This window comes from Mus caroli, unplaced genomic scaffold, assembly GCF_978045245.1.
Source record: "Mus caroli unplaced genomic scaffold, Mus_caroli_1 scaffold_3, whole genome shotgun sequence".
NCBI classification, from domain to species: Eukaryota; Metazoa; Chordata; class Mammalia; order Rodentia; family Muridae; genus Mus; species Mus caroli.
The window spans coordinates 8175001-8195476 of record NW_028227258.1 but is presented as its reverse complement, the minus strand read 5'-3'; the positions used below and the strand labels follow the sequence as shown (position 1 = coordinate 8195476).

General features: G+C 39.8%; 1 protein-coding gene across 3 annotated transcripts in view; it reads right to left on the bottom strand.

Annotated features, from left to right (window-relative positions):
* Nucleotides 1-14392: 14392 nt before the first annotated feature.
* Nucleotides 14393-20476, bottom strand: part of Ptgfr (prostaglandin F receptor) — a 38976-nt gene continuing 32892 nt past the window's right edge. For all 3 annotated transcript variants that reach the window (XM_029475602.2, XM_029475603.2, XM_021158414.3), the window contains exon 3: nt 14393-18927. In XM_029475602.2, the coding sequence (XP_029331462.1) occupies nt 18625-18927 (303 nt within the window). In that variant the 3' untranslated portion in view covers nt 14393-18624. The remainder of the gene's footprint in view (nt 18928-20476) is intronic.

The following is a 20476-nucleotide window of genomic DNA, read 5'->3' as shown; positions in this document are numbered from 1 at the left end:
ACTTCCTTATCATGGAGGTGCTTCACTTCATCCAACCCAGCCCTTGGCACCACTTTTAAATGTTCAAATATGTGAGCCTAAGAGGGCTGTTTCTCATTCAAAGTGCTTCACATACTTACCAAGCAGAATATACTTTCAGAAAGCTGAAAACCCAAATAAAATTATGCTTATGTTTCTATGTTACAGAATAAGAGTATAATTTAGTGTTGACAGGGAAACTCTAAATTATCTCTATCTGAATGATTATTAAACTGCTTCCTAGAACTTTAAAAGAGCTTTACAAGTATCATGCTTATCTGTGTAAAGTTTTATGAAAGAACTAGAAGTAGATAATAAATGATCATATATAAATACATATATATATATCATATAAAAATCATATGATTAAGGAAAAGGACTGAATAAAGTAACTAAAGGACACCTAAGTGTTTTGACAAAAGTCACAGATTCCAGATTCTGAAAAACAATTCAGCATATGTGATTATAAAATACTAATTAAATATTGTCAATTCAGTGCAGATTAAAATACAAAACAAGAATGAGTAGAAATAATTTTATTCAGTTTTTTTAATATTGCCATGAAATTGGAGGTCGTATTTTACTAGTTGACAAAGACACGTGTGCTATTTATTGTATGTGGTTTTTTTCGTTATCAGTTGTATTGGTTTGCTTCCCTTTTCTCAACTATGCACAGTTCCTTTTTGGTGATAAAATACCATGTCCAAAAGCTACCTACCTGCTCTGCCTAGTTTCATGTGTCAACTTGACACAAGCTGGAGTAATCACAGAGAAAGGAGCCTCCCTTGAGGAAATGCCTCCAAGAGATCCAACTGTAAGGCATTTTCTCAATTAGTGATCAAGACAGGAGGACTCATTGTGGGTGGTGCTATCCCTGAGCTGGTAGTCCTAGTTTCTATAAGAAAGCAAGCTGAGCAATACAGGGGAAGCAAGCCAGAAAGCAGCACCCCTCCATGGCCTCTGCACTAGCTCCTGCCTCCAAGTTCCTGCTCTGTGTGAGTTCCTGTCCTGACTTCCTTTGAGAATTCCTTTGCAGCAATGTGGCAATGTAAACTGAATAAACCCTTTCCTCCCCAACTTGCTTCTTAGTCACGATGTTTTGTGCAGGAATATAAACCCTAAGACACTACCAAAGGAGGAGTTTATTCCAGCTTATGACTCCTAAGGGAGAGTCCATAATGATGGGGGAGGTGGGGCAGCTGGCAACCACAGCAGGAACCTCAAAGACCACATCTTCAACTATAAACACAAAACTACAAACACAAAACAGAGTAAACTCAAGGTAGGCTGAGAATGCAAACTCTCAAAGCCCATCAGCAGGGACATAGTTCTCTAGCAAGGCTCCACCTCTTACTTTTTTTCTTTCTTTCTTTTTTTTTTATTAGATATTTTCTTTATTTACATTTCAAATGTTATTCCCTTTCCTGATTTCTCCTCCAAAGTCCCCCTATCCTATCCCCATTTCCCTGCTCACCAACCCACCCACTCCCATTTCCCTGTCCTGGCATTCCCCTACACTGGGCCATCAAGCCTTCACAGGACCAAGGACCTCTCCTTCCATTGATATTTGACAGGGCCATTCTCTGCTGCATATGTGGCTGGAGCTCTGGGTACTCTTGGATGCCAACAAGTGCTTGCTGACAGGAGCCTGATATAGCTGTCTCCTGAGAGGCTCTGCCAGTGCCTGACAAATACAGAGGTGGATGATCGAAACCAACCATTGGACTGAGGACAGGGTCCCCAATGGAGGAGCTAGAGAAAGGACTGACAAGCCGAAGGGGTTTGCAGCTCCACAGGACCTGAGTACCCCCTGAGTTCCCAAGGACTAATGGCTCCACCTCTTAAAGGTTCCATAACTTCTCAAATAGCACCACCATCAGGGAACCAGATGTTCAAATATTGGAGCCTAAGGGGCCATTTCTCATTCAAACCACCACATACACTCACCAAGTCTTCAAGATGTGTGGATTGTTGGGTTTTTCTGAACGGTTGTTGGGTTTAATTTTAGCATCTCCTTATTTTGTCTGGTTTTTTGTTTGTTGGTTGTTTTGTTTTTTCGAGACAGGGTTTCTCTGTGTAGCCCTGGCTGTCTTGGAACTCCCTCTGTAGACCAGGCTGGCCTCTGCCTCGCAAGTGCTGGGATTAAAGGCATGAGCCACCACTGCCCGACTTTTGTCTGTTTTCTAAGTTTTCATTCTGCGTTTTCTCCACTTCATTTTGACATGTAAATTGTTCCCCCTATGCAACTGGAACTTTTCTTAACAATGGAACAGTGTGGGAATTGTGGCAGAATCTCGTTTTCACATCGGTCCGTTTAGCATTTCTCAGAGAGCAGGACAACTGTCAACCCTTTAAGGTACTTACCAGCAAATGTCACACCGTGCTCTAAACATCATTATACTACATCTAAGCTAAGAAATACGGTGGTCTTGTGTTCTTTCTCCCTTCTTGTGGTTCAAAGTTAACTGTAATGAAAAACCACAGCCTATTGATAAATGCAATGCAGTGATGTAATGTCACATTCAATAGCAACAAAGTCAATCACTTCAAAATCAGTGAGACAGAACTGGCTAAAATTAATACCAATTATTTTAATATTAAATTTTATTGCTACTTAGTAAATAAAATAGATCGTGATGGTTGTCACACTGGATACTGTTCTTAGAAGAAAGGTCACTTCCTCTGTCAAATCCTAGAAGACCATTTACATACAAATCTCCTGGGGGCAGTGAGAATATGTATGCATTTGATTATATGTTGACACCAAGAACAGACTTCCAAATTTGATGGAGTCATCTGTCAGACGGAGACTTGGCAGCCTTGTCCTTCCTGAATCCCCTCACCAAATGAATGTGCCTCATGATCACTGAGATATTCAAGCTTTCCACAATTTATTGACCAGTACTAGCTTTTTCTCGTCCACATCAAAAGAAAATAAAAATCAAGGGATTCTAGATGTCATTTTTGCTTTAAATTTTTTTAAGATAAAGTAAGTCAACTTCATTTGCTTTTATACTATGTAGCTCTGTATTCAGATTTTATACTATGTAGCTCTGTATTCAGATTTTATACTATGTAGCTCTGTATTCAGATTTTATACTATGTAGCTCTGTATTCAGATTTTATACTATGTAGCTCTGTATTCAGATTTTGAACTGTATTGTCACGTGCTGCTGTGGAGTCCTAGAGGCGCATAGAATCCTTTCTCTTCTGCAGTGGTGCCTACTACTGGCCATCTACCACTTATTCTCATTGTCCCGAGCCCCAGTGACAGCACTGATTTACACTGATTCTCTACCCTCTGGCCTCTGTGCAAATTCAGATTATCCACTGACTCAGATGTGGCATGGGCAGGCATGGCTTCCTGGAAGAAAGGAAGACTAAGCTCCTGATACCCACTTGATAGGGAAGCTTAGTAAGCCCATAGCAGAATCTTCATGGCCAGCGCCTTCTACCACTACACACACACACACACACACACACACACACTCACACTCACACATCATACACACATACCACATACACATTTTTACATACACACACACTCACACACACACATTCACATACACACACACACACACACTCATACCACAATACTACATACCACACATACACCACACACCCACACATACTACCACACATCACACATACCACACACACATACACACACACCATAATACTACATACCACACACACACATCACACATACATTACACACCACACATAGCACACATAACACACACACCCCACACCACACACACACATACACACACACACACACACACACACACATTCTCTGTCCTGAAGAAAAGACCGCTTCTGATATAGTCCAGATCAGTGAGACCAGGAGGTCTATTTCTCCACTTGTTTAGTAAAAGAACCCCTCCTAATGTTTTCATTTCTACTCACATGTAAATTGATTCACCTATTTTTTTTTCCACCACTTCAACTTTATGAAGAAAATACATTAGCTTCAAATAATTAGAGGTCTTTGACACTTCTGGTCTCCAAAAACAAAATAACTTCGTGCCTGGTGAGATTTATTGTCCCAAAGCTGAAGTTTTCATTAGATTTCCATTTGCTGTGATAAATCCCATGACCAAAGCCAGCACGAGAAGAAGCACCCAGCATCAGGGAAGCCAGGGCAGGAGCCTGGACACAGACTCTGCAGAGGCCATGGAAGTGCTGCTGACTGGCTTGCTCCTCCCTCATGGCTTGCTCAGCCTGCTTGCTTATACAACACAGATGGTCCCCACCAGTGGCACCACCCACATTGAGGTGGGGCGTCCCATATCAATCATTAATTAAGAAAATGGTCCACAGGCTTGCCTATAGGCCAATATGATGGGGTCAATTTCTCAACTGAGTTTCTCTCATCTCAGGTGGACCCTACTTTGTGTCAAGTTGACAAAAACTAACTTACACAGCAGGAGTGTTTCACACGAGTTCTGCTGGATCCAAACTTAAATACAGTGCGATGTCCCCTAAGACATCATGTGTTTTAGTATTGCTGCAAAAATCAATGTAGAGACAATGTGCTCAGACTTCTGTGGCATCATAATTGATTGCTCACAGGAAAACACTCAGATTGTTCTTTAAGAACTGGAATGATTGTTTTTTATAAAAGAATCTTCAATACCTAAAACAATAGGCAGCACCACACTAGGACCCAATAAGTTTGTCTAACGGTTTCCTCGAACATGTCCATCTGACTTTTTGAACTGGGGTTTCTTACTGAATCTGCAATTTACTGATTTGGCCATGTTGTCTGGCCAGCAATCCCCGAAGATCCTCCAGTCGCTACAGTTCCAGCATTGATATTATAGGTGTGTGTGTGTCTGTGTGTGTATGTGTGTGTGTGTGTGTGTGTGTGTGTGTGTGTGTAGATAGAGAGATGATAGAGATAGATAGATAGATAGATAGATAGATAGATAGATAGATAGATAGATAGATAGATAGGTAGATTTCCTTGATTTTTTTTTTTTGTGAGAGCTCTAACTCAGTTCCTCATGTTTGCTTGGAAACCTGGAAACCACTTTACAGACTGAGACATCTCACTACACCCTCCAGTAAATATTAGAGAAATATTAGAGAAATATTAGCAAAGTTAATAGAGTATAATGCTACTTGTGATACTTTGAATCCACATTAATTATTCTATGCAAATTAAAGAAAAGTCATAATTCAATATTTTAACAGGAATTGCTACATCCACTCCAGTAGTGACCTGCATAACAGGCCCAAAAGCCTGGACGCTGTCCCGAGGCGAAAAGTTCACAGAAACTTAGTCTCCTGGAAATTTGACATCCCCGTAGCTAGAATGCCCCAGATTTGTCCCTGCAATAATGTGGAGGGTCTTGCATGGTTTCTTACATTATCTTACTTGATAAGAGTTAGAAATCTCAGGGCTCGCTACTCCCATATGCAGGGATTCACCATTATCTAGGAAGGAGGAAGGTTGTGGTCTAAGGAGGAACCAGAGTAGATACTTAGAACTATAGATAGCTGAGTTACACCCAAACACAGGAATTTACAATGGCCTAGAGGGAAGGTGGGCTATACAATAGACTAGAATAGGAACTATGGCAAGGGTGTGAAGCCCTTGCCCCTGACTTCTAAGATTAAGCTGACCTTAGGTGGGGCTGCTTTTGATCCCAGTTGTTAACATTGAATTTTATCCCAGCTGGTTCCTGCCAGCCCTTTGTACAAATTCCTCTGTTTTGTGTAAAAGTCACTTACAAGACTTGTGCTCACTTTGAGACAAAATACATTCTGATCCACACTCCCTTGTGTCGAGTCTGTTTGTCACCCCCCCCATTCTCACTGACTCTATGCCCATCTGTCCGAGACCCTGATTCCCACGGATTGAGGGGGGCCGACTGGGCCCGGTTCATGGCAAGGAATGATGTAAATGTCTGTTAGCTGCTTGTCTCTGGGATGCCAGCTGCTAATTTGAATGTATAGAGCAAGTCTAAGTCAACTTGTGGTGGAAGATAGATACAAGGTTATGCTGACTATTCTGGAGGAAAGCTTTGCTTTCCAAATACTGAAATTCAAACTAAATGCCACAGTTCCCCATGCATAACGAATTAGTGGAATGTAATTTGAATTTAGGATGCTTTGCATAAAGTGATTAATGACAGGATTTGAGTTATTGCCATTGTCTCTTCTTGCAAAGAACGCCTAAGAGTTTTAGTGGCTGCAAGAGAGCAGCTGTTGATATGTCAACAGCCCAAATGCTTGACCAACCTCTGAACCATAGCATGGTGCGATGAGCAAAAGGACAACAGGGCGCTCCCTGGCCCCCGTATGTGATGCCACGGGGGCTCCTTTCCAGCAGTTTCCTCATCTCTAAAACAGAATAACAGTTCTGCTTGTTGTTCCTCCCACAAGGCACTGCCCTGAAATGATGATTTATATATATATATATATATATATATATATATATATATATATATATATATATATATATATCAAGGTACAACTTTATAAAATTCTTCTGGTTTTAAATTTTGAGTTAAAACAATTTCCAAAATCACTACCAAATGTTTTACACACTTGAAGTAAGTTCACATTTTACTAATGAACTGGAGTTTTTGCATTCAGTGGGAATTTGTTTATTTAAAAAAAGCTTCAGTTAGCCTGAATGTAGTCCTGGTGAACAACTGCTTAAAACAAACATACAAACGAGCAAAAAACCCTCAAAGCTCTCCACCTCCTCCCGCATAGCGTCTTGAACCCTGAGAGGAGAGGGCTGCTGAACACCACCCATCTGGAACTGAGTTTTCCAAAGTCCCTCGCTCCGGACATTATCCAGTTATGGTTCTATGTACTAGTCCATGTCTACAGCAGGTGGAGGCTTCTCCAACGAGGGCTGAGCAAGACAGAAATCTGTGGTGTGGTGTGGTGTGGCGTGGCGTGGCGTGGCGTGGCGTGGCGGTCATCAAGAGTCAGCAGAACAGTAGTATTTGGTTTTCCCCTAGATCCATGGCCTATCCAGGTTCTTGGCAGAAAACTTGTTAACAGTTAAAGGAGATAGATGCCTCCAAGGAAACAGTGCCCTCCCACACAATAGGACTGCCGCACGTACAGTGCCCTCCTCCCACACAATAGGACTGCCGCACGTACTCACTCACTAAGATTGCTTGCACACGGTGCACAGGTTCAGGCCAGGCAGGGTTCCAGTGCTGAGAGATAAAATAGACATGACCCTAACCAAGAAGCTATCTCCAGTTGTGAACTATTCGCAAAGGAAAAAAGAGTTTGCTCCAATGGAGACTCCCTGAGTATATTAATCACAATTCAGGGTAGGCCCCCTGCTCAGCAATGATGAGCAACATAAAATGAACTTAATGCTATTTTAGTAAATTTCTTCTCTGATATTGATTTGGGCATTTTTTTGTCTTACTCATCTTTTGCTTGTATATAATGGTTTCCATTTTGGCGGGTTTGTGGGTGTTCTGTCTCTGTCTCCGTCTCTGTCTCTGTCTCTGTCTCTCTGTCTCTGTCTCTGTCTGTCTCTGTCTCTCTCTCTCTCTCTCTCTCTCTCTCTCTCTCTCTCTCTCTCTCTCTCGTGTGTGTGTGTGTCTCGTGTCTGTGTTTCTTAGAATTGGGTAGGTAAAGAGATGGGGAAGATCTGGGAGGAGTTAAAGGGAGAAAAAGCATTATCCAAATATATTATATGAAAAAAATTAGTTGAAATCTTATTGGTTAAGACAAGTATAATTTTTGTTTTGTGAAAAATTCAGTACAGGTTGGCAGGAGTGTGGAGGGCTGGTGTCGGCCTGTTGCTTATCGTCACTCTGAGTCTAAGGCAGTTTGCAGTCTTCAAGTATATGGCTCTATGGATTGGTCTGGATGGTGTACATTACCCCTCCTTTAGAAAAGAAAAATTACATACAATAATACAAGAGATTTTCTAGCCAGCCCCAAAGACGTTCAAATGGCTCTGGTCTATGTTCCAATCAGTGGAACCCTGTCTCCACTCTTAGCTGCAAGCATCTGGAAACATAGTACTCTCCCAGGCTCGGTACAAACCGGGGCACCATGAGCATCATGATCATGCTCTCCCAGGATCCAGGAAAATACACATGATGTGGCTGTGGAGAAGGCTTCGTGGAGGAAATTCTACCACGTCTTCCTAGTTGACATTTTAAATACAACAGACTTATGGTTGTGACTGAACTGTGACTCTTCTTCCTAAAACCCGCTCATCAATCTCCTCCAGCTCCAAAAATGGCTACATTCCAAAAAAAGTATTTAAAGAGCTAAATCAGTTAAAATCTGTTGTGAAGGTAGGCCCCAATCCAGTTGTGACTGGTAACACATGTACAGGGGAACTCAGACACAGAGCCGGAACCATGTGAGGAAAGGGGCTTAGACCAACTGTTGGCAAGACGAGAGAGGCCTTACGAGGAACCAAACTTGCCAATATTTTGATCCTGTAGTTACAGTTTCTTGAACTGTTGGACATGAGTTTCTCTTTTAAGTCCCCAGCTGTGAAACTGTCTTATGGAAAACCCAGCAAGCCAGTATTCTCATTTTATTCTTGCAACAAAAATAAAAATCACTTTAATGTATAAAGTATACGTGACAGTATAGGAAGATAGCAAGCATCTTGCAGTAAAATCCAACATGTGTAAAATGCTACAGAGTAGATGAGTGGCGACGGGCTTTTATTAGTTTTGTTTTGTTTTTCTAAAATAAAGTACATTTAAGGCTTACTCTTCACAGTGACCCCCATGTGTAGACACGATCATATTTAAGCATATCCACAAAATTGCTCTCTGAGATATTCATTGGAATTATGAATCCCTAGTTGAAACTGAGAAAAACTGGCAGCTTAATATTGAGTCTTCCAATCCATAAATATTCCCATTGATTAGTATTTTTAAAAATATCTTCAATTAACAGTTATCAATTTCAGCATATAGGTCCTATATATATATTGTCATATTTCTATGTAAAGGGGTCATTTTGTTGATACTATTTTGAAGTGAGATTTTTGTGGACTCTTTTAAAATTTCAAACTCTAATTGTCCATTAGAGATATGGTGATTGGAATTTATCTGTAGATCTTGTAGTCTGTGACATTGTTAATCTCAACTCTAAGTCCTAAGGAATGTTGTAGATTTTTCCATGTAGACACAGAGAGAACAGAGACAACTGTGCTTCTCCACCCGTTCTCATTTACAATGCAGCCCCATGGTCCTCTGCAGCCTCATGAACTCTGTGAGCTTCTTCTCGAATTGCTGAAATAGAGATTATAACCAGTAGTACTCCTAAATTTCATCAGTGTGCTTTTGTGTCTCTTAAAGAAGCTAGCAATTGTATTAAAGCAGCTTAAATTTGATGAGCAGATCTCTGCACTGTGCCATCCAGTTCTTGTCTCTAAACCAAAGGAATGCCAGTCATCCTTTTCTGTTAACTCATACATCAGAGTCTGTCTTTGTGTCTCTGTACCTGCCTCTGCAACCTGTTTTTTACTTAATTACATTTATTAGAATGATAATCTTTATTCCCAACTGGATGTTTAAATTATCCACACAAATTTTTGTTTTGTTTCATGAGACTAGACAGCTCTTAGATAACCCACCATAATTTCTATGTTTTCTTCTAGTTATATTGACTAGCTCTGTGGCCTAAGCTTTTTCTTTTCTTTCTTTCTTTTTTTCTGAAAAAATGGGGTAAGTTTATAGAAAGCCAGATGTAAAGATTCCCAGGTGAACTATTGCCTTTACAGGTGATGTAAAATGCACAGTTGTTCCTCTCTGACTTGGCCAGTTCACTGGTTGTCATTTCTCCCTGCTCCTGCCCATCCTCTTTAGCCAGGAGTGGAATCTGTCTACATAGATATGGTATAGAACAGATGGTGGAAATTCTAAGAGGAAACTGGATGACTAACTCGTTTCTCAGCAAGTCCTTTCTGCTGACTACCATGATTGAAGTGGGTCCTGACTGACTAACCAAGAAGCTGAGCCAGCCCTCTATCTCACTGCTCTCAAGAAATTATTCACTTTGATTTCTCAGTAGCCAATCTTGTACTGGTTCTTTGTTTTGTAGACTGTTAATCTTAACCTGTTAAGGTCTCCCATTCTATATCTGCACAGATAGTGGCATAAACAATGAGAATTCACTTCCTACACTTCGGAGAACTAATAAACTGATAGTGAGGTGCCAGTCCATCCTGTATCTGGTGAAGGCCTGCATCCATATTTGAAAATAGCTATCTTCTCCTTAACTCTTCACACAGAGGACACAAGAGAAAGACAGCCCCTCTCTTGTCTCTTCTTATATGGGTAGTAATTCCACTGTCGGGCTCCACCCTGGTCACCCCCATGTACCCAGTTACCAACAAAATCCCTACCTCCATCTTCAACTACAGTGGGGGTTGGAGTTTTAGTATCTGAATATAGGGAAATGCTAATATGCTCAGTTCATATCACTGTGGTTAATATCGCTTAGCACTATTTTTTTTTTAAAGTCAGTTTTTCAGAGCTTCCTAGAAACCAACCAATTATCTCGGGTACATAGATTATGGCGATATAGATAAAGGTATAGATATATATAGAGAGATTGCATTCTGTCATAACTGAGTAAGTAGAAGTAAAATGGCCAGGTGTGGTGGCGCACACCTTTAATTCCAGCACTCGGGAGGCAGAGGCAGGCAGATTTCTGAGTTCAAGGCCAGCCTGGTCTACAAAGTGAGTTCCAGGACAGCTAGGGCTATACAGAGAAACCCTGTCTCAAAAAACCAAAACAACCAAACCAAACCAAACCAAACCAAACCAAACCAAACCAAACCAAACCAAAACGAAACAAAACAAAACAGAAGTAAAATGAAGAGGTCGAATTATCACTAGAGTGTCTAGTGCACAAAACTATACCAATATTTAGGGGGTCAATTATGTAACAATGCAGCCCTAATATATCCATAAAAGTACCAATGTGAAAAACATGAAAACGTTGAACAGTCTCTTATGCCAACTCATAAATTGGAGACTATCTTTAATTATTATGTAAGCATCACGTATTTCCTCTCCTCCCACACACACCAGTTTATCTGTTCAATCATTTGTATCAATGTAATATATATATATTACATTATATTATTGTATATTATATAATATATATTGTATATATTGTTCATTCTTCAGTTTTGGTTGTGAGTCCTTTCCCATTGGTGCCTTTGTCTCTTTAACACAGGCTAGTTTTTGGTTTCATTTCAGTTATTGTGAGGTATTACAGGCTTCTTGTGTTTTCCCTGACCTGATCCAAGAAGCAACCATTATCCCAAGGAGCACATGACTAATTTCACTCCAATATGACACAGATAAACCAATATTTAAGCAATAGGAAAGAATTTGACATAATTAGGAACCAGCCAGCAATATTTGCTCAGAGACTTCAGCAAGAGCAGGATGCCAAGGACCATCAGTCTGAACAATAAGCCAACTGGATGCAGAACTGATTAAAATAAATAAGCCTGTGGTTGGCAGGTCAGTGGGAGATGGGGAAACAGTACTTAGAGCTGGGGTATTAGTAAAATATAAGATGTTCTCCTGGGAAAGTTGAGTAGGTGATTGCTTCTTACTACAGTCCATGGAGTTGCTATGTATCCTTAGGGGAACAATTCATGTAGAGAGAGTGGAGAACTGCTTAGTATTGTATGAATGAATTTAACTAATGCTGCCTGCCTATTTTATCAGAACTGAAACACTTCTCTTACAAAGAAGAAGAAAATTCACACAACTTACCTACCTCAGGAAGCTCAAAAGTGACAGGGTTCACAAGGCCTCTGCCCAAGCTTAAAAGCAGTGAGCGGCTGCAGGGGAGACAAGTCTATAGATTCAGTGTGTGTGTGTTGAGTTGTTTTGTTAATGTTGATAATATTAATTTTGTTTGTTATTTGGGCTCTTTTGTTGGTGTTTTAATTCCCTTAAAGAATACCATTTAGATTTTATTAAAACTTTAATAAATAAATCCCTTCAGGATGAGATTTGATTGTCAACTTATTCTTCATTTTGTTTACATCCACTGATGCCATTATAATCCCATTTAGTAGAATCCATTGTAATAATTTACTTGCCATAGAACAAAAGTGTTAACCTTCCATCTTATTTGGAAATACTCAGTGCTCATCCAGAAAGCCAACATGGATTAAAGGGTTTTGTTTTGTTTTGTTTTGTTTTGTTTTGTTTTGTTTTGTTTTGTTTTAACTACAGTCAGAAGTTATTTTAAAACCAACTGGACTCAAACAAGAGTGGAAAATATCAAGATCAAAGAAGAATAGAAATATTATAAACATTGGAATAGTAGAGAGGAAAACATAAAATCAATCCAAATGGCCTTGGATTCTTTCAAGAAGAAAGGAGTGGAGAGAGACACAAAAAGAAAAGCTGAGCTGAAGAATCAAACTCCAAACAATATTCTAAGAGGCTTGTGGAGAAACTGTGTCTGTTTTCTGAAGCTAGTTAAAGACCAGAGACCGGCCACCCTCACCTCGCTGCCCTTGGGGTGCTTTTTAAGCATTTTCTTGTCTGTGTTCTTTCTGCACTTTCTTCTTATTCAATTTGCTTAGGGTTGGGGAAAACTTAGGCTAGGTATGGATGGCCAGTATGAAAATGGTGATGAAATTTTGCATTTTTACAAAGCTTCTTTGTCCCTTGTGCATTTCATGCCACAACACATGGCTGGTTAACCACATGCTCACGTGGGATTAGGTCAGCGCCTCTCCAAGTGTGCTCTTCCCACTAGAATTGCCTGATGCCCTCATATGAAATCCCATTGCAAATATACTCCCCTCCTACAACCCCAGACTTACCAAATCAGTCAGGGTAGCTGGTCACAGCAATCTGACTTTATAAAACACCTATGCCCAAGTGATGTATGTCAGCATTTGAGACTCAGTCCCTATGTGTCAGTCACTGTAGCTTCATATTAATGTCACTGTGTGTACTGCTGCTAGAAACTGAACTGTGACCCTCCAGAGGTCACGTATTGTGATTGCTTTTGTTAGTAGGATTAGGATTCCTCAGATCTCATTTAAAGGCCCTGGCAGCCATGGTGGCTCCCCTGTAATTCTTGCCTTGCAAGATGAAGAAGACAGGGAATTCTATGAGCAAAGTAGCCAGACTAACTGAATTGGTGATCCTTGAGTTCAACTGAGAGACTCCGATTGAATGAATAAGGTGGAGAGGAAGCAAGAGAGTCTCCTGACATCAGTCTTGAACCTCTACACAAATGCATCCACATGTGTTACCCACATAAACGTGGATTTGCACACACACGCACATACATGCACATACGACATGCCCTATTTGGAAAAAAACAAAAAGCCTAGTGACTATCTCAAGTTGGACATTCTTTGAAGAATATAAATGAATAAGGGACAGAGATGTGACTCTTTTTTTACATTTAGATAGCATTACGTAAGATGAATGTACCATAATTTAAACAATTTTCTTCTTGTAGAGGTTACAAGTTTCTCAGAACTTACAAATAATGATTCCTAAGTATTGTTCATGCCAAAACTAAGAAACAAAATCAAATAGTTAAGTGGGTTTTGTTTAATGTTTTTAAGAAGCTAAAAGTGGTTTGCTTTTATCTATGTTGAAATCATTGGTGCTGCCTACCTGTCATTTCTGAGTTTTGGAGTATTTTATCCCATCCTTACCTGTCCCCTTTGAGATCAGACTGCTGCATCACTTACTTTATCGGGAGATGGGTGAGTGAAGACCGTCCTTCCAATCAAGGCCTTAACAGCCTATTAGATGCTCCACATTCTCTGCCCTCTGGAATGAGCAGCAGCCTGTGATGGTGGCTAATTCATGTTTGAGTTCTCTGAGCCCAGTGACCAAATTGCTCACTAGAAAGGAGCCACAGGCAAGGGACACAGTTTTGTGAGGATCACGGCTCTGACATTTGAGGCTGTTTGATATTATAGTCATCTATAATAGATGATATAGTAGATGACTTGACTGTCCCTACACCACCAGATTTTAGAATCAGTGAAATCTGAGCTGTGGTGTGCCTAGGGAAAGTGAAGCTCAGATAAAAGAACCACAAAGGTCACAGAAGATTGGGAAGGAAGGAGAAACAAAAACATGAAAAGCAAATTGAAGTTCTTCCCTCCCAATAACAAACAGAAATGAAAATTCTCCTTCAAGAGTCCCACATTTGTATGACTTTCTAAAGCTACCCTCTCATGGTAAGTACTCATTTATGCTGATCATAAAAACATTTAAAGTTTCAAGCTAGCTAAAGCTTCTACATAACACGCAGTACATACTAATACAAGTAACAGTATATACATATCTTTATCATCTACTTTTTTACTACAAGTATGAAGAACACAAAATGCATTTATTCACATAACAACAACAACAAAAACCCCCCAAAACAAAAAACACTCACTTCCTGTCCAATTGAAATGTGTCAGGAATGACTTGAGATCCAACACTATTTACCAAGTGGTAAATTCTTCTGACAACCAGGTGAAGAATTAAGAAAATGTACAGTTCCAGTCTTTATATTCTGACCATAGAAAACAGTTCATCTGTAGCCCTTGGTGGCACACAGTGAAGCAGGCAGGCAACTGTCCACCCCGTCGCATTCCACATATTTAGTGAGTACCCTTATTTAGGTCCTAACTTCATACTAGACACTAAAACAAGGCAGGATGCCTTTTAATTCTGAATGTGAGAAAACTAGTTATTACAAAACAGACATTTCCATTTATGTGCACATTGACATCTAGGAATTCTCTGCTTCATAGATGATTAGAAGCAGCATCCGGTCTTCAGAATATTTCTATTCCCTCATTAAACCCACTAGTAAGTGTCTTGTTCAGGGGTTATATTACAATTCAGTATAATCTCTGTATATGCAACCTTGGAAAATGTGACATGTATTTTATCTCATTTTCATAAAAGATTTACAAAGACTCCAAATAGGTTTAGTGTTTGTTTGCTTATTAAGATTGCAATTCTCCAGAGGCCCAATGTTTCCATAGTATGTGAAGCTGTGCAGACAGCAGTTTACCTCATACAACAGACTATAAATGTCAAAACAGCTTAAACACTCACACTAGTGAGCTTGTTGGAACTCCTCGTACTGTTTATTTTAATGAATAGGAAAAAACACACTTTTACTCAGGCCTATGGAAGTTATCAGAAAATGCATCCTCTATTGCTTACTGCACAGTAAACTGTATACAACAGTCACTATAACAAACAGAATTTTAGAGTCAGGCATAATATGAAACTTCTTCAACTTTTTTATATTTACAATGTGGGTTATTCTCATCATAAGATCAGTACTTTTCCCTAAAAGTTTGCTTAGACAGTATAGATAAATCTTCCAGAATATGCACTGAATAAACTCCTTGGCACTTCCCAGAGCTTTGCCTTCGTCACAGGACGGTGTGAAAAGATGGTCTCATTGTAGACATCACAGCAGTAGAGGAACAATTGTGTCCATATCAGAGGCTCACAATAAAGAGCTCTGGAGCCTTGAAACAATTTCCTTCTCAGTGCCTTCCCTCGGTTGAAATGCATGGTCATGTTAACTGCAGAGTTCTACCAACTATAATTAGGGAAGACAGAGACTTGGTTCTTCATGCCTCTGTGTTTGAGACGCCAACATCTTATTTCTGTAGGAAATAAATCTGCTCAGAAAGTAAGTGAACTGTCGGAAAGTTTGTTCAAGCTTTGAGTGCTCTTGAAATGAAAGATGATAACATTTATGTAATGTAACAGTAATCATAAATTGTAATGCCTTTTTACAATCATATGCATTCTACATGTACATGCACATACATATACACACATATTAATAAACACTCACATGCATGCACACAGGAACACACATACATATATATGTATACATATGTACATCACAAAAACCAACATGTAGCTGTCAGCTTAAATTTAAACTGTGCACATTCTTTACAACTCCATGCTCAAGTTACACCAAAAATCGTTGTCCATTCTTCTGATATATTCTCTACATAGGAATCAGTTGTGCGATTGATCACTTGTCTTTAAGTTAAGATTATCACATAATAGTGTGTATTCCTTTCGAATCACTACAAATAATTTTCTTTAAGTCTTCAGCAAGACTTAAACAAATTAAGCTATTAGCTTAATTTCTTTCAATTTACTTAGGAGGATTTACCAAAAGCAGTAATCATATCTAGTGTAAACTACCAATCAAAAGCAAAAGTTTTTGAAGATACTATTTTGAGTCCTAGAATCTGAAATCATTTTTATAGATAAAAACAATTTTGAAAGGCTGGAGTGATGGCTCAGCAGTTAAGAACGGCGGCTGCTTGAAAATGGTGCTCTCATTTCCTCAAAGAGATGAGATGAAAGCCATACTCTAGCTGTGTAAATACACAGCTTAGTCTGAGCTCAGAGCATTTTTTCTCTGTTCTACTTACCCCTGGGCCTAGGCCTAAAAGCTTCTACCCTCCAAACAATCTAATCTTCCAAACTGACTGATTCAATCTGGCTTCTCTCCACTTCTGCCTGATTGCTTGCTTGGCCTCATATTAACTTTGTCAATAAGTTCTACTCTTCTGGATCCTTCTGATTCTTTGGTTCACTCTGTCTTCACCTGTATCCATCTTGTTCTCTCTGCAGCCGATCTATGTAAAACTGTCCTGGTAAAACTAAAACTGCCATAAACACACACCAGAGCCCAGAGCCCAGAGCCCAGAGCCCCTTTCTCTCTCTCTCTCTCTCTCTCTCTCTCTCTCTCTCTCTCTCTCTCTCTCTCTCTCTCTCTCTCTCCCTCTCTCCTCTGTTCCTCAGTATCCTCTCTTTCCTGTGCTATTCCCATGTGAGTTGGGCATATCCTTTCTCTAACTCATTCAGTCAAAACTTTGATTCATCACTCCATCTGCCCCTCAATTGGACATTGCTTTCAAAAGTGACTACTTCCTTCTACAAACTAACTTTACCTTCATTGTTAGGAATTAAATGTGTGTACTAAGGGTGTATCTATATTACAGCCAGATTGTACTATAATCCAGAGCATGTCTGCATTCCAGATGGATCTTATAGACCTAGAAGGTCTTTGGATGTGATCTCTTGACAGAGAAACCATGTTGAAGATACTATTTTAAGTCTATTGAATTCACATGGTTTCAGGATTAAAATTCCTCTACAGCTGCTCTTCCAGAGAACCTGGGTTCAATTCCTAGTACCCACATGATAGCTTACGACCATCTGTAATTTCAATCCCAGGGGATCTGATGTCCTTTTCTGGTTTCAGTAGGTTCCAGGAAGGTACATGATGCACAGAAATACATTCAGGTAAAACACCCATACACACTGCAAAAACTAGTAATATTTTTTAAATGAAGCCAAACTTGATGGAAGCAAGGAAAAAATTTAAATATGAAAATACATCTCCATATAAAACATAATCACTAACCCTAATCAGTGATGAAGCTAATGTTTAGAAGGATTCTTGAAACTGAGTCTCTTTGTGTTAAATTATAAAAACAAAGGCGAAGTATGAATTAGGATTGGGAAACTTGGCAACAGAATCTTTGCCTCAGGTTAACTGCAACAGTGGAGCCAAACTCCTGGCTAATTCTAGATCTTTCCACTCCTCACTGACAACACAGGCTTTTGGAAGTGTGGTTCAACTTATTTAGTGAAATTGCTGTTAACAGAACTTCCTTCTGTCTGTGTGTGTGTGTGTGTAAGGCAGAAACAGAATAGCTGCAAACAGACTTCGAATGTGTCTTGATTGTTTTTCTTTTATTCTCTGACACAGAAAGAACAACTCAGATAAAGCAATGTTTGCCAATGTTCTTGGCATGTGTAAGTGGGATTTCAATGTTTCTATCGTCTCTCATAGGGCTCATGATGTGCTATCATGAGCTGAATCTGTGCTAAGACAAAGCCTGCATTTCTCTACAATTTTCAGAGGCAAGGGAGATTACTTCGACACTGAAATCCTATGACTTTATAGGAGGATAAACCAATATGGAAAATAATTAACCTTCAGAACAACAAATGCAAGCACTCAGACCTGTCAGTTGTGACAAGAATGATTCTCCTCAGCAGCCTCACAATATCAGGCTGGCCAACCTACACAGTGGCCATCAAAGTCACCGTGAGTCTCAGATGTCATGGTCATGCTGATATAGATTGAGGACACATGGGCTGGTAAACAGAGAAGAACCGCACACTCAAACAGAAAAAGTCTTGTGCCATTTTAAGCTTTGTCTGTAAGTCAGGGATCCTCAAATGCCATGTCACAGTGCAAGTAGCATAAGGTGCTTGGAAAAATAGGTCAAATAAAGGCACTAGGCCTCAACAGATTCATTTATTCCAAGAACATAAGCCACACAGATTAAACTCAAATGTGTGTTCTACTCAAGGACACCACATTGTATCTGTCTATCTCCTGTTGACACAAACAAATGAAAATACGCAACCATGGAGCAGTCAGCTTAACAAAAGTCAGAAGCTGTGTCTGACCAGTGTGCTCCCAAACTACACAGAGGTCCAAATGTTCCAGTTACACGATGAGTCGGATCAGCTGAGATGTTTCAGAAGTTTCCGGACTTTCTTCTAATACTGCATTGATTTACAGTCCAGCTTCACTCGATGCTTGCTGGCTCTCCTTCTCTGCAGCTGGCGACTCAGAAATAGCAGCAACCTTTAAGGAATTCTTGATGGAGCTGAGTTCCCAGATGTGCAAGCTGATGACGTTAACTCCACAGCAACGACTGGCAAGCTTATACAGATTCCTAAGGACAGCCTTCCGTAGCAGAATATAGACCCAGGGGTCTAAGATCTGATTCCACGTTGCCATGCGGAGAGCAAAAAGTGTCGTTTCACAGGTCACTGGGGAATTATTTCCATTTATTGCAATGTTGGCCATTGTTACCTAGAAAACAAGCAAAATAGGAAAAGCTGTTGATCACAGACATTTCTTCATTCCCACAGTTTTTCAAGTTGACAACAAATACGACATGACCTTTGTACCACACCTCACAAAGTACTGCCATGTTGCAAAATACTGATGGATATAAATGAATGATGCCATAAATCATGGATGTAGGCCATAGAATATTTTAATTCAAATTGACATGAAGACTAGAAAAATGACATTCCACTGTGAACAAACAGACTCAAGGAGAAACAAACATCGATACCAACAACTAGCCTCACACTTCTGGGAGTAAGAATTTTAAAGCGAATACACATTAGTTTATTCGATAGAAAATGAAAGCATACTTAAGCAAATAAATTATTCATAAGCTTGTAAGTATTTTTAAACAATGAACTTTTCCAGGCACTGTAATACATGCATTCTAAAGATGGGAGCAAAAGGATCATGTCTTCATGGCCAGTCTGAGAGCATAGAAAGGGGGAAAAAAGAACTTTAGAATTTCCCATTGGTGGTTACAATGTCACCCTCATTTTCACTTGATCCCAGAAGTGCCACTTTCTTCCTCTCTGTCTTCACTTGGCTAACATTCCCAGGAGGATGCAGGGAACTTTCCCAAAGCTTTATAGAAAAGAGTCCCCACTCCAACTGTGGCTTAATCATATCAATGTCTATTTTTGGTGTACTGTGGCCATTTCCTGCATGCATCATTATAAAGATCATCTGGTTCTGTAAATGTTTGCCACTCTTATGTTAAAGTAAAGCAAATCACCAAGCCCAGTTCTGACCACCACATACAAAGGTGCAAGTGGGAGAAAAGTGGGAACATCAGGCTATCAAAATAAGTAATAAATACATCAATAAAAGATGATTCCAAAAAATTAGAAAGATGTTCGAACCATTGGATCATTTGGGTTAAAATATAATAAAACAAAACCTGAAAATCCCAACAGAAAATAAACTTAAGACTAGTCAGAAAAAATTAAAAATGGTCTTTTTTCATACCAATGGTGTCAGTGGCTAAAGGATGGAGATCTCTTAACAAGTGTTTATAGTTTACACAGCACATTCCACAGTGGCTGCTGCATACATCACCTAAACTTGCCTCTTACAACTTCTTATCTGAGGCCCAGACCCTCTCTCCCACCAGGTGGGCCCTGCTTGTCCCACCTTTCTGATTATCAGCTTGAACTGCTCTTCTTTAAAACCCACTACCCTTTTTCTCTCCCTACTAATTCCTACCCATCCTACAAACTCCAAGAATGGTCTCATCTCCATGTGATATTCATTGTCTCCATCACAATGGGTTTGCAACTGTTTCCCCTGTGGTGGTCCTGGTCCCTATCCACAGCTACTCAGCCCCCTAGTAGACTATATAGATTGTCACAGCCCCCATTCATACCTGCTCATCCCCTATTAGACTATAGATTGTCACAGTCCATATCCACACCTACTCAGCCCCTAGTAAAGTATAAATTATTATAGTGCTCATGACAATCCTGTACTCATCTATGCACTTTTGAGTGTCTTTTTATTTCTATTACCA